At 36.4% G+C, this 15,095-nt stretch overlaps 1 protein-coding gene across 5 annotated transcripts in view; it reads right to left on the minus strand.

The window, feature by feature from the left end:
- CTNNA3 (catenin alpha 3) overlaps positions 1-15,095 on the minus strand; it is a 422,209-nt gene that overhangs the window by 66,428 nt on the left and 340,686 nt on the right. For all 5 annotated transcript variants that reach the window (XM_031554365.2, XM_085230255.1, XM_085230251.1 and 2 more), the window contains one exon: positions 12,030-12,181. In XM_031554365.2, coding sequence (XP_031410225.2) covers positions 12,030-12,181 — 152 coding nt within the window. The remainder of the gene's footprint in view (positions 1-12,029; positions 12,182-15,095) is intronic.

Below are 15,095 nucleotides of genomic sequence, written 5' to 3' on the forward strand. Positions count from 1 at the left end.
ACTGCTAAAAAGAATGAATGGAGCAGGAGGAGGAAACAGTATTAACAAAGAAGCAAGAAATGGGAAGTGATAGGAAGGAAAAAAAGCATGTATTGGAGATGAGTTTCTGAGGTTCTGTCATTTCCTTCCAATATCGTTTCCTAATATTTGAGTAAAAAGTTCAAGAACTACCAGTTTTCACTTAGGTAGAAACATTTCTTTCTGACCTCTAGGCAGGAACAAATGGTAGTGAAACACTAAAACTAAAAAGGACTAATACTGCATTCATTCAGCCTTATCTTTTGCTCCATCGACAAGAAAAAATAGCTGGCAGGTCAATGGATGCAATCATGCCACTCTACTCAACACTTGTAAAGCCACACCTGGCGTATTTTTCCCAATTTTGCAGCTCCTCAATACAAGAAAGACATTTAAAAAAGTGGACAGTGTCCAGCGGAGGACTGCCTGATAATGAGAGGACTACAGAACTGTAAACATGAAGACAAGTTGAAAGAACTGCACTTCAACTGAGAGGCAGCTCAGTGAGGACCTAATGACAGTCTTTTACTGCCTAAAAGGTAGTTACAGAGAAGATTGAGACAAACTCTTTATGGGAATGCCTGGCAACACGACAAGAGGCAATCAACAGAATCTGCTTCAGGGGAAAGTCCACCTAGAGGCAAGACTGAGAACAGCTGAACATTGGAAAACCTTGTCCAGGGAAGAGGTGAAATCTCCAGATACTCAAAACTTGGCTTGACAGGGCACTGAATAACATTGCTTTTCAAGGGAGGTTGGACCAGATTATCTCCTCAGGACCTGTAAAAACCTTGACACTTATATGATCCACTGTCTATGTTTCTCTCATCTCTTTTCTCTTACTGACAAGAGTGTGAGATAAGTGAAGTATCTGGCAGAGTGCGAAGTAACATTCTGCTCAAGATACTGTTTATCTTGATAGGATTTTCTGGTTAGAAAGAGGCCAGATAATCACAATATTTGGGGGGAAAAAAAAATTGAATAATATTGCGTAATAACTTCTGGCCATGATCCAGAACAGGGATATGAACTGTGTTCATATCACCAAGAAGGCCAATGGTATCCCATGGTGCATTAAAAAGAGCATGGTCAACACTTCGAGGGAAATAATTCTCCTCTTGTACTCTGCCCTGGTCAGGCCACATCTGGAATACTGTGTCCAGTTCTGGGCTCCTCAGTTCAAGAAGACAGAAATATTCTAGATGGCATCCAGTGAAGGGCTGCAAAGTTGATTAGGGGTCTGGAGCATCTCCTGTATGGGGAAAAGCTGAGAGACCTGGGCATATAAATATCAAAAGTGGGAATCACATAGATGAGACCAGGCTCTTTTCAATGGTATGCAGTGACAGGATGAAGGGCAATGAGCAAAAACTGGAACACAGGAAATTCCATACAAATATGAGGAAAAACTGTACTGTGAGGATGACAGAGCACTGGAACAGGCTGCCCAGAGAGGTTGTAGAGTCTCCTTCTCTGGAGATATTCAAAAGATGCCTGGACACTTTCCTGTGCAAGCTACTATAGGAAATCTGCTTTAGCAGGTGGGGTGGACTAGATGATCCTCCAAGTTCCCTTCCAACTCCTACAATACTGTGACTCTGTGATAATATGTGTAATACTACTATGTGATGAAAAGTACAGCGATAATAGCAGGGTGGCAAAGTCTTTGGCTACAGCAAATGAGGACAAGCTCATACGCAGCAGCCATGGATGCAGGAATGAATGAAGAAAAACTGCTTAACTTTGGAAGACCTCAGGTACACAGGGATCTCCAGTGAGATACCCTTGCCTTCACTGCCAACCCTTAAATGAGGTCTGGGAAGGGGTAGATCGTAGTTCTATCCCTTCTGGTCTATCAGGTCCATTGCATGCATCTGAGCTTCCCTGGGTTGGCCCTGCCTTCCCACCAGGTGCTCAACTACTGGCTCAGGCCATGACTTAGCATTTCCACTGCAATATGAAATTCTGAACAATTAAAAAAAAAGTAATCAATGTTAACAGATGATAACTAATGGCAGAAATTTGGCAAATATCAAAGTGGTGAGTTCCCAGAACTCCAAAGTACTTCCTTCTACTTAATCAAAACTAGAGTCACCAGAATGGCACATGTACACAACTTGCTACCTTCCAGGGGAAAGAAAATCCTCAGTCAGATCCATATGCATTACACTGGCATGACACAGCATAACAACATCACATGCTTTCCTATCATATGCTTATACACTCAGGTAGACAAAGAGGTTATTTCCGATACATAAGACAACATGTAAACAAGACACTGTTAAAATTATTCGTGTTCTTGCTCAGGAGGATACATCTGATTTTGACATTCTTATACTACAAGATAACTTATTTCTGTACAAACAACATAGCATATGAATGTAACTGGAAAATGTAGGAATTGAACATACAGGGGCAATGGGGTTAATTTTTCCCACCCACTACTCATTTTATACCTAAAAAGAACCAAAATCTAAAACCACAATGTTCCCTTTAAAAAAAAAAAATAAAAAAATTGAGAGAGATGATCCACTACAGAAAATACTGAAAATGAGCATCATTCCTATTCTAGTTGTTCATTTTATTATTTTTTTTTTAAACTGAAAAACTGGATTTTGTATTTTCTATTATTTGATAAGTCATTACATATTCTAATTCTTTAAGTAACAAAAACAAACAACAAAAAAAACAAACTCGGAAGGCAGCAGAACTATGAACTATGCAAATGGCAGTATGCAAAGTGCAGGGGCAGCAGTTGAAGGATGTACAACAAGCTGAAAGGTTAAAACTCGGTAGTTTGAAAGTGCAGGAATATAGAACAGATGCCAGACAGTTTCTATTCAATTTATTTGTTCAAAAAAATCTATAAATCAACAATCCTGCTCACTCTAAGTCAATGGTTTAAGCAAAAAGGACCTAAAAATGCAGGAGGAGAAGGACCATCCTGCCTTGAGTGAAATAAAAATGTATTTGTACTTTGGCTTTCATTCTAACATTTGAGATTAAAAGATTGAGTATCTCCTTTTTTTTGTTATACCTCTTTTCTCCTATCCGAGATGAGAACACACCACCTGTTTCTAAAATCAATAACTTAATCTGTTGTGGCTTTTTTCTTTTTTTCCTACTAACAAAGTTTTGAAAATAACTGTGAAGTCACATCAACTCTTAAGAGCAGATATCTATAGCAATTTGCAACTACTCCAAACTGAAGACATTTCCCAGGGGAGCAGCTTGCTCACAAGTTGAAGAGAATGGGATGAAACTTTCAAGAAAAGACAGAGAGTGGGATTTATTTACAGATTCACTGCTATGCACCTGTTTTGCTCTATCAAGCATCAAGTACACCAATACTATTGTACAAAGAACTGTAATGGTCACTTGATTTGTGGAAGATATTAAAGGCTTTAAACTAATGAAGGTGGCAGAAAATCAGACCCTTGAGTGTATTTTATGTGGTACATAAACCTGAAATACAGGCAAAATGCTGTTTGTAGTAGCTTTCCAGAAAACACAAATCAGCCTTATTTATTTGGAAATACAAACTGACCTGGTACTAAATGGAGATTAGCATTTAATAGAATGACAGCATGTTAAATTGAAATGTATGCAGACTATGTCCCAAAACTGTTGCAGTACAGAGCATTTTCATAGGATATATGCAAGGTAAAGTCACAGTAACTATGATTGAGTTTATGATGCTAATAAAGATGTATAATATAAACAAGGAAGTATTTCTACAATATGAGATGACTTCCCAAGTATACTCTGGAGTAAATAACATAAGTTTCTTGATAATACATATAATGCATAGATAATTTAACATACAGAATGGAACCTATATGGGACAGAGCTTGGAGTTACATTTCCCCACAATGGTTATCTCCATGTTGGGGATCCTATCTAGAGATGGCAGCAAAGCAAATAATGGGGCGGGGAGAACAAGCTGCAAGAAGGTCTTACTTAACAGTATGCATATTTGATCTGGTGGTTTAAACTCACCTCATTTTCCTGATAATGAAACCAAATAAACAAGGATTCTGCAACATAAATATAACATTCCCCAGTACCACTTTTTAAGTGACTTAAAATACAAACCCCAGAACAAAGCAGGTGTCCACATAGCCTTAAGTCAATCTTTCAATTACCAGACTTTAGCCAATCCATTCTACCTCACAGAGCAGTCTGGCAACTACATATTGCTGCATGTTTTGTGAATCTTGAAGAACAAAGCATAACAACACTACACACTTTGCTTTTAGATACACAAACAATAGGCGAGCAGATTAAGCACAACAAACAAAATGAGGGGGTAAGTAAACAAATTTAGAGTGATTTGGAGATAAGAACAGAAAACTACTTTTTTGCTTTTTCTGTATGGAAAGAAAGGCTTGAAATTATATTAAAAAACAAACACACAAATAAAACATTTAAAAATAGGGGGGAAAAAATGAACAAAGGACACTAAATTCCAGAAAGTTAAATGAAGACCTTAGCAACTCTTTCTGTAGGATTACTTCTCAGACATATCAGATGGGAACTTTCTGCTCTGAAAGTGTTAGAATAGCTAAATCCCTAATAACAAAGTGGTTCCTACAATGCATAAAAAGCACACAAAAATGTTTAAGATAAACAGGACCCAAAAAAGTTAAAAAAAAAAAAACAACAACAACAACAACAATGCAGACCTATAAAAAACACTTCTCTGAGAAATTAATCATAACATCATCTAGTACTTTCTTATGGCATAATCTGCCAGTCCATCCTGTCTTCCAGAAAACAGAAGTGTGGAACTAAAACAGTCAAATCAGTAACAGAATAGATGTCTTTTCAGGTAGCTTCATAGACTGTCTACATGTGGAATAAAAAGTAAATAAATAAGTAAAACCAAGCAAGGTCACAATTCACCCTGAATGTAGATCTGTATCTTATTTTGAAGATATGCTATAGATGTCTCATTCCCCCCGGTAAATGCGTTTACAGTGCACTGCAATTAGAATGTTTTCAAGAATATTACCTTTCACAACAGTGCACACGTCATCTTCAGATACTCTCGAAGAATATAAAAAGTAGAATTGTCACAGTTCTGCCTCAGTTCCACTCCTTCAGAAATAGTAATTAATCAGAACTAATTACTAATACACAACTGAAAAAAGCAGTATGTATGCATGTTAAGTAGTCTTCTTAGGCTGAATTTATTTTCTGTTCTACACAACATACTTCTAGCCTGAACTCTACAGCAACAGAATTACTCAAATACATACTGAAAAATGCCCAGTATTGATTCCTGGAATGAAAGAATGACTTATAGATCACACACAGATGCATCTTAAGCAAGTTCACATTGCCAGTGCCACTCTTTGCTTTGATACAGATGGTTTCCAAGTAGCTCTAGGTTACTCAACCAAGAGTGGAATAAGGGTTACAATTTGGTGTAGAGATATGTGCTATTTTTGACAGACAATGTGTTGGAAAGAGCAGTAGATGTGCTACAACTGTGTCAGCCCTTTTTGGTGACTCTGCATGTAATTGTATGTGAGAGGGAAGGGCTATGACTCCAAGCATGTTCACAAATACTTCCTTCACTAATCTGAATATTCCCACTGGCAAGCTCAGTGAATTGATCAAGCCTTAAAGCAGAAGCTGAAGAACACTGAGGAGGCCCTCTGCTTGACTGTGTCTGTATTAACAGTTATTATCAGATGAATGGCATTTCTGGAACATTTTTAAACAACACCAGATATTACATCCTTCTTCAGTCACAGTGCATCAAAACACACCAATCTTTGGATGACAGGACGGAATAAGCTAGAAAAGCACCATTTGAAGAAAGTAGCACATGGAAACATCTGCTTGGTAACAACCAGTGCAAAGTACATCTTTTCTTAAATAACAAGGGTAGAAAATTCTTTCCTGGTACAGATACAAAAAGAAAAAAGAAAAGAAAAAAAAAGGATGACAAGATAACAAGTACTGACTACATCTATATCAGAAGCCTAGTGTGTAAAGGAGAACAAGCAAAAACATACAAGAAAATCTCTTTCAGCCAGGTAAAGTGCAAGGAGCTGAGGGAAAGAAAGGTCAGCTCCAACCTAATTAGGTCAGGAATGGCAGAAGGTGATGAGAGTTGCAGGTCTGCCTGCCTTGCTAATTGCTACTGTACAAATTCTTCCTCTTTAGCAGCTGGTATAGGATAGTAAAAAATTAAGAAATAAGTATTTAACTAGTTTCCCAATATTTATTTGTAATGAGTCAGCGTGATTCATAAATTTCAGACAACTAATAATGAAGTTTATCAGGTTAATATAAGCTCTACTTTGTCTTTTCTCACTATGAGATTTCACAGCTCTCTTTGAAAAACAAACAGCAGTAGGACTGCAGTAAACATGTTTTTCTAATTAGTTTCCCAGCTTTATTTTCTCTACCTTTTAAATAGTGGTTCAATTCATATGTGCTATTGCCTGCACATGGCAGGATCTAATTCATCCCAACTATGGAAGTAAAAAAGGGAAGAAAATCCTGCATGTGGAGGATAATCCAGCCATTAATAAAAGCAAAGGTACAATTTAATAGAGACATTAACTGGCTGAAAGAGAAAAAGGATGATAGGGAGGTTTTCATCACTTGCCATCTTCCTTTCCAAAATTGTATGGTCTGCTGGATACATAAGGCCAAATTCTGCCATGATGAGAGAAATCAACTGGACTGAAGAGTTCATCATCTCTGTTATCAATGAACTCTCTTACATTTCTTTAAAAATGGGTGAAATACTACCCAGTTTTTGCAATCAAAGGAAGAAGAAAAATGGAATCCACATAGGGGTATTCTCATGTAGCCAAAACATTTAAAAAGGCAATACTGTAAATACATGAATGTGTAGTTAAACTGCATTTGATTTCACAAAGAACATTAAAATCTACAGTGAAAGACCGATTAGCCAAAGAAACAAAAAGATAAGGAATGGAGTGGGAATACAGTGAGAATCTATTTGAAATAAAATTATGTAGGTATGATGCAAAACCAAAATGCCTGTTCTCAGGGTGAGAGGAACTATGATGATGACTGCGGCACAGAGAATAGCTGCTAAATGGCAATGAAGATACAGCCTGCAAAAGAAACACTCAAAAAGCCTAACACCATAAACTCTGAGGGAATCTGTAACCACTGCACTAGAATTCTGAAGGAAACAGCACATAGAATACATATGAAGCAGAAAAGATCTATAAGAAATGTGTTAAAATGAGGGGAATACTGCATTAGACAAGAACTGCAATCTCAAAAAATATCTCCTACACTCTTAAAATATCTGGCAATACAAGTTCACTCATTCACTGTTTCTATGAGCAAAGATTATTAAAAGCATATAATAGTGTATATATAATAGTATATATGAACATTTTGCCTTCCTCTTTCTATCTGCTGGGAAAACTCCCAGCAGTCACCCTCCGATAAAACCAAAGAATTCCAGGAAACTCAGAGCTTGGAGAATTATTTTCCACTCCTGTTTATGTATTTATGTTAGGATCACTTCATCACCACTTCAACTATTTGCACTTATTGTGTATTTGTAGTTACTACCTCTCTACTGTACCCAATATCCTAATGGGATATTATCAGCTGTTACTTCAATCCAGCTGTCTCATATTATTCAAACTACATTTTCACACAGAAGCTTGTTTTTTGTTGTTTTTGTTTTTTAACATTAAGCAACATTTTTTAAACATTAAGCAACATTTTATAATTACCAACTCAAAGACTGTCCACCTGTTTCTTTTGCCTTTCCCACATTTATTTCAAATAGCTAAATTCTGTCTCTTATCTACCCCAATCTATTGCCATAAAAGCAATATACTGACTAATACACTATCTAGAAGTTAGTGTGCAAAATCAAGCTACCTGTGCCTTTACGATTCAACAAAAATGCAATACTTAAAGAATCAAGGAAAAAAGAAAAAAAAACAAACAAGGTATGTGTGATGCTAATAAGCACATGCAGCTAATATACCCTGGATCAAACAGCCAAATTAACAGCTACGAATGGAGGAATTCATCATCCTTGCAAGTGAAATGATGGAAAGCATCTTAAAGGACGCATCCTGCAGTTCCAGAAGCATTTCTGTTAGAGTTCATCTGTGCAGCACACCATCTAAGTATTTAGTTGCTCTCAAGTGTTATGCACATTATACCTGTAGGACAGGAATTAATATTTTATGTATCTACGGTTAGGCTTGGACCTTGAAAAGCATATCTGATAATTTGCAGTAATAACAGTATTTGGCAGCATTTGACAGTTAGGGACAATATTATAAAAAACATTCACTCTGTGTAATTACATGCTTGAAATGCTTCCTGAGGAACCGGTCTGGTGAGTTTCCACTTTTACTTTGATGCTGAAAAATCCCCCCCTGCGAATCAGCATCCTCGTTAATTTACATTTTCAAATTATATTTTGATCAACAATTTCTTTCCTTGATTTAGTCTTGAAATCCCCTGTGATCAACCACACATTGTTCTTTGGCACAGTATCAGTGAGGCCCTATAAAATTTGGCCCCAGAATGCTTTTATTTCTTCACCTTGGCTGCTGTGCTTGCAGCATAGGTCTGAATAACCATCAGATTTACTAAAGCTTCTTATAACCGGACTGAAATGAAACTGACATTGCCTGGAACGTATCTAATAAGGAATGCAAATAAATCTGTGCTCAAAAAAATGAATGTCAGGGTTTTTTCAGCTCTCTTCCCGTGCTGGCAGTCAGTACCTCCAAGGGACGGTGGAGTAGCTGACTATCATTTCACTAAACCTCAAAAAAACCCTCACATGACAGTCTCTGAAAAATGGCACTCATTAAGTAGAAAGCTGCACATGTCCTTTTTAATGAATTAAACTCCTTTTGTTTTCATCTCCTGAGCTTTTGTCATGAGTTTGCAATTGTCAATGCTGAATCCATTCAAATACAGTTGAATACACTTCAAGCCACATTGCTTTCAAACCCATATACATCTTTTGTTTAGGATAATGGGAATTTCAATAAATGTATAGGCATGTTGTTATCCAATTGGCCGTAACTTCCTCACATAGGAGAAGCATCCGCTCTTTGCTATTCATAGCTCCAAGTTCAGCCAACAACATAGTTTCTGATACTTTGGAATTTTTTTGCCTTGTCAAATTACAATTGCAAAGCAGAAGTGGAAGACAGACCTGCTAAAAGAAATCTTCATACTAATGCTGTATGTTTAGGTGCTGTGCAGTGATTTATGATTTTATAGATATAGTATGCATCTACAAAGTACACTTCCACATGCTTTTATGTATTATGCATATATGCAATCTTCTCAGAGCAAATTATTTTCCCCTCATGCCCAGAAAGAAATAGAGGGGACATAACATGCTCTTCTTTTTTGAGTGGCTGTCCAGACAGATATACACATCATGGAGGACTGTGAGAATGTAAGCTCAGAGTAACCTACAGTGTCTGTGTCTTCACAGAGGCTGTGAAATTTGTTGCACTCCTCAGTTCATTTCCCCCCCAAATGAAAAACTCTGTAAAGGAGGACTCAGTCATAATCAGATTATAAGGCGTTCAAACTCAAGAAGACTGGATATATAGAAGATCCAGATCTAACAGAAGAACAGGTAGAAAAAAAAGTTATAACATTCAAAATGAAATAAAATTTAAAAATGAAACGACAGTGCAAGTCATATAGTTAGGATGGCATGAACAACATGGGTATTAAACAAAGCTTAACTGATCTAGAAAAAAGTCATGTTACAACGAAGTTTCTCTGGCTATGGCCACTGAAACAGGAACTGATTGTGCTACCTAATAGATTATCTGTTTCAGTCTGGTTTGTTTTGCCAAATAAATCCATCCCACATGAACCACTGCTATGAGCAAGAACCTTCTACAAAGTCTAGGAACACAGTGAGCAAGTACAAGCCTGTGAGCTGAGATATCCTGAGTTTGAGATAAGCACAGAGATCACCACCAGCAAATAAGGAAAGGCAGATTCATTAAACTTCAATAAGAACCTTTTGTATCACATATATCAGCATTTGTTTGTCCCAAATATTTGCACTGTTATCTAGTTTGCAAGGAAAGAATATTACATATCACTTTTTTTTAATTATTATTATTACATATATACATTTTTTTCCTGTGTCTGTGGCACAGAGCTTCATCCTAGAATTAATCCAAGTCCTGAATGGACTAGAATTAAAGCCAACAAGTAACATATGCATACTGCTATCATTCACAGTCTGACCACAAGAAGTAACTGAGACCATCTACCAGAATATCTGAAGTATGAAGGAGGCAAACATCAGCCCTTCGGTGAGTTGAGCCTGCTCTTTCATTTCCAAAGACTGACTGCTCCCTTACAGGGAAATGGAAATCATTCAAAACTCTACCAATGAAGCGTATTGTAATAGCAGTGGTTCTCACTGCTTAAAAGTGACTTGGCAGATGTTCATCTTTCCTGTTTGATTCTGAAAGTATCTGTTGTAAACCTCCTTTCCTGAAGAAAGGTTATTAGTTCCCCAATTAGCAGATAAATTTCATCCTTTAAAGTATCTGGTTGTGAAAACACATCACAAAAAAGGTCCTCTGGAACAGAAACATTTCCAGCTTGAACTAATATCAAAACATACACAGATTAAAGGAGCAACAAATTGAGTTGTTGCTTCCATCATAAGGACACAATGGCATAGAAAGTGAACATCTGGGAGATGTAACAGCAGAAGCCTCCTCAAAAGTAATAGTGACAGGGAGAAACAGAAGGCAAGAAGATATATGAAATTTTCTTGAATACATGTAAAAAAAGTGAAATTCAAATAGGACTAGGAAATGTAATGTAAAAATGCTGCCGAACTGAAAACTAGAAGGACAGTGATAAAACTTTTACAAGCAGTTGTAACAAAATTAAATAGTACTGCTTGCATCTTGCTTCACTAAGCTAGGTGCTAACAAAACAAACAAACCAAGCTTTAGATAACCCGACAGATAACCAAATCACCAAATAGTTATATAATTTTTAATGCCTGGTTATATGCATGATGATCAAACAAAACAAAAAAAAAAACCAACACTGACAATCATTCCAAGAATTAAGACTAATTTGTTGGAAAGCTATCAAAAATCGCTGTAGGTGAAGTGAGAACACAGTAAGTAATATATCAGTGTTCAGGATCTTCAGTACATAAATAATTTCTTAAGTGATAATTGCAGTAAGGATGATAAACTTAAAATTTGATTCTGCACATTTGAATTCCCACTAAAACTAACTTCCAACATGGTAAGAAGAGCCTCTGTAATTAATTTTCTCCATAAATTTTATCCTGTAATATATTTTTTATATTTAAAACAAATAATAATCTATTTCTTCCAATATTTCTTGGAAAATGTGTCTGTGCTTTTATTATTAACTTTATTCAATTATATATATATATATTTTTTTTTATTATTATTATCTATTTTTTTTAATTGCCTCATCTTGAAATTATATTTGCAGACTGGAAGTATTTGGGTAAAATTTTTCTTGAAGTACAGAATAAAAACTAGGATAACTACATTTCGATTGTATCCATTTTACAGAAGTCAGGTTGTTCAGTGTTCATGTATGCAACCGGCAGAACTCCAAGAGATTAACAGGATGATACCCTCTGCTCCCACCTTCCATCAAATAAGATTAAGGGCAGAGCTACAATCAGCTTATAGCAACAAGCTTATCATTAATGAAGATTTCTTATCAACTCAATTACACACAAATATTTTTAAAGAATAAAACACATTTTTCTACAACATTCTGATTTGGTAACCTTGTTTTCCACACAAGAGGATTCAATCTCCCCAGGTCACAATCGTACCCCCTCAAAACACAAAATCCCCAAATCAGTTAAATCTGAATATGAGTTGTGGGGCTTAGTTGATAAACATAGTTCTAATGTCTCCTGAAAATGCCCTTATGTCCTGAATTATCTTATAGACGAACTTTAAATGAACAAATCAAAAACTTACCCGAATCATCATGACTGAGCATCTGATGTTGTGAATTGTATCATAAACCTTCTTTGAAACATCCACAAATTGGTTATCATCAAACAGATGTACTGTATTCTTGCTTAAGCTCTCCAGTGCAATATTTACTTGACTAATGAACTCCGGAATCACTATTAAAAACAAACAGACAAAATAAAAAAACTCACAAGAGATAACAAAATTCAGTGAGGCCAAAAAGGATAAAACCTCTAATTTTTTTTTTTCTTTCTGGTGAGCTGCCAGTCACATTGATTACAATGCTATTTATAAAAGCATTATCATAGTAATGCAGTTGGTTATAAGCAGAGAACATTAGAGTGACAAAAATGCACTTGGCATGCATGTAAGCTGTCAGTAGTTAATACTGAAGAGCAAGAGAGCTTTAAAAAGGTGTAGGTGGCAATACTCCTAAAATCTTGCCACTATTTCAACAGCAATATCACCCAAGGACCTCACTCAAACTTGGAAGTACTGTTCACCTATTTCACAATCTGCTTTCAGTCTGAACCAAAACATAACTGCTTAAAGATCTTTAAAATAAAAAATATCAAGTGTCACTTGGACATACCACAGGAGCTGATCCTTGTTTTCTCGAATCAAATAGAAAATGTAAATTTTCAGTTAGTTGGCACTACTTTGCTTAACACATTGGTACCACTGCATCTCCCTTCACCCTTTAAACAAAAATCAAAGCAAAGGATACCAAACCCAGAGAATACAATGAGTAAAGAGAGAGCGCAGCCTGAAAAATCTATCATACACATATCCTCAAACAAGTATAGTTCATATTCATTTGCAACAAAACTTCAAGTACTTCTTCCTATCACTTAGAGGCTGGAGACACAGAAGAAACAGGAAGGAAAGAGATAGGCATTAACTTATGTAATATTCAATAGGAATAATATATACCTTGAGAAACAGAAGCATTTTTCAGGCTCTATGTTGGTTTCAACTAAGAGTATATTATGCTTTCCATCCCTTCTTTCACAACTACAAGCAAATCCAGGGGTAAAGTTGATTATAGATATAAGACCTCAGAAGCCTCCCTTTCAGAAGAAACAAGGTATCCATTCTTAAAACAGTTGCTTATCATCGGCATCATTTGCACACACAGACAGTACAAAAAGACAAAACTCAAATTCTAAAACATATAAATAACAATCTCCTAGTAAAGTATAATCATGTTCTGATATTTCACTTACGCTCTCAGAGGGTTATCAAGCAATTCTGATTATTTTGACATTTTTCCTGTATCTGACTTGATAATTTCCTCAAATCCATGACTCTAGCCTTGTTGGTTATAGAGTTCTGAAGCAGAGGACTACAAAAATATGTTTTCTTGGACCCATGACTTATTCACACCTCAATGCCATCAAAAGTTGTTTACATCATACATTCCTAAATGGGTTAGGCACCTCTCTGAAACATACTCCGCATTACATTGACTAGAACTGCATTAATAATGAGCATATTTCATATATTCTGGTTTATTATTCTAAGCAACCTAAAAAGAGGCAAAAAGGAAATACAGGATAAAAATAGTTTGAACTACATTTATTTCTTCAATTGTTCAGAACAAAAATGAAAATCTGAAAAATTGTAAGCAACCTTAAAAATTTCGAGTACCATAATCTTGAGAAGTAACACTTTTGTGATTTTAACATTTAAGTATTCTTTATAAGCGCTGCTCTGAAAGCAATGCCTCCTATATTATGTTGGCCCACAATTTCACAGGTAGTTGCTGGTGGTACAGTAGAGGTTGAACATTCCTGACAGTATTGCCTTGCATTTTGTTGCTGTGTGACAGATGGCAGTAGAGGGGCAGTCAGACAGAACGGTGTCAGACATGGAAGCGTAGATGAAGCAAAGGTGTGGAAATGAATTCCTTCATGCAGAAAAAAAAAAAAAAAAAAAAAAATGGCACCCACTGACACTCACCACTTGTTAAACACTTATGGAGATTGAACAGTGAATATGAGCACAGCGAGGCAGTGGGTAGTGCAGCGGCAACAGTGACAGTGGTCACCTGCACTGGCACAGATTTTAACAAGCATGGCCAGCAGGCTCTTGTTCATGGCTGGCAAAAACACGTACCTGAAGGTGGTGACTATATTGGAAATAATGTTTTGTAGCTGAGAATTTTCTGTATTGAATAGCGTCATTGTGCTCTTTGAACCTTTTGTAGTTTCCATGGAAATAAATAGGAAGCACTGCTTTCAGAACAACATAAGAGCACATCATATATATTTTATTTAAGTTTTGCTACAATTTTTCTTTTTTCTCAACAAAAATTATGGGAAAATAATGGTAATCCTGCCTTTCCTAAGGTGGAAGACTTAGGAAGAAAGTGTTTCAAGAAATACTAGTATGGTTCATCAGCAACTCTGAATGTCCCCAAATTAACTTATAGACTTCATGACACTTGCATACTTCTTGAAATTGCACTTTTTTACTTTGCTAATTCTTCTCTTGTTTAAATAAACAATTATCTTGGCTTTTCTTGTGGTCCTTTCCTTTCCTCCTAGACCTCTCTGAACCTTACCATTTCCAATAAAAAATAACTAACTCAAACTCTTGATTCAGAAGCTAACACATCAGTATGCCATGATCACAAAAGGTAACCCGGAAAAGTAAATATTATTAATCAATTTATTCCCATGAGCAGCACTGTGCCTGCTATTTTTAGTAACAAAATCAGGAGAACTGGTTTTACAGAGAAAGGCTTCTATGTGTAGAAGAACCAGAAAAGGAAAGTCCACAGTATCCCCCCTCAGTGAGTAATAAGGGCAGACTAGTAACAACAGACAAGAAAAAGGCTGAGGTACACTAGTACTCCCAGGTCTTATTCAGCAGGGCTGCTCCTAATCCTTTCATCCCCTTGTTTGTGATCGTAATTGTAATGGAGGTCACACCAGTGGATAAGGGAAGAGTCACTAATGTCATCTATCTGGACTTCAGTAAGGCCTTTGACAGAGACATGGGTCTGCGGAGCCCATCCAGAGAAAGGACACCAAAATGATCCAAGGGATGGAATGCCTCCCCTAT

Source organism: Meleagris gallopavo, chromosome 8 (genome assembly GCF_905368555.1).
Source record: "Meleagris gallopavo chromosome 8, MGAL_WU_HG_1.1, whole genome shotgun sequence".
NCBI lineage: Eukaryota > Metazoa > Chordata > Aves > Galliformes > Phasianidae > Meleagris > Meleagris gallopavo.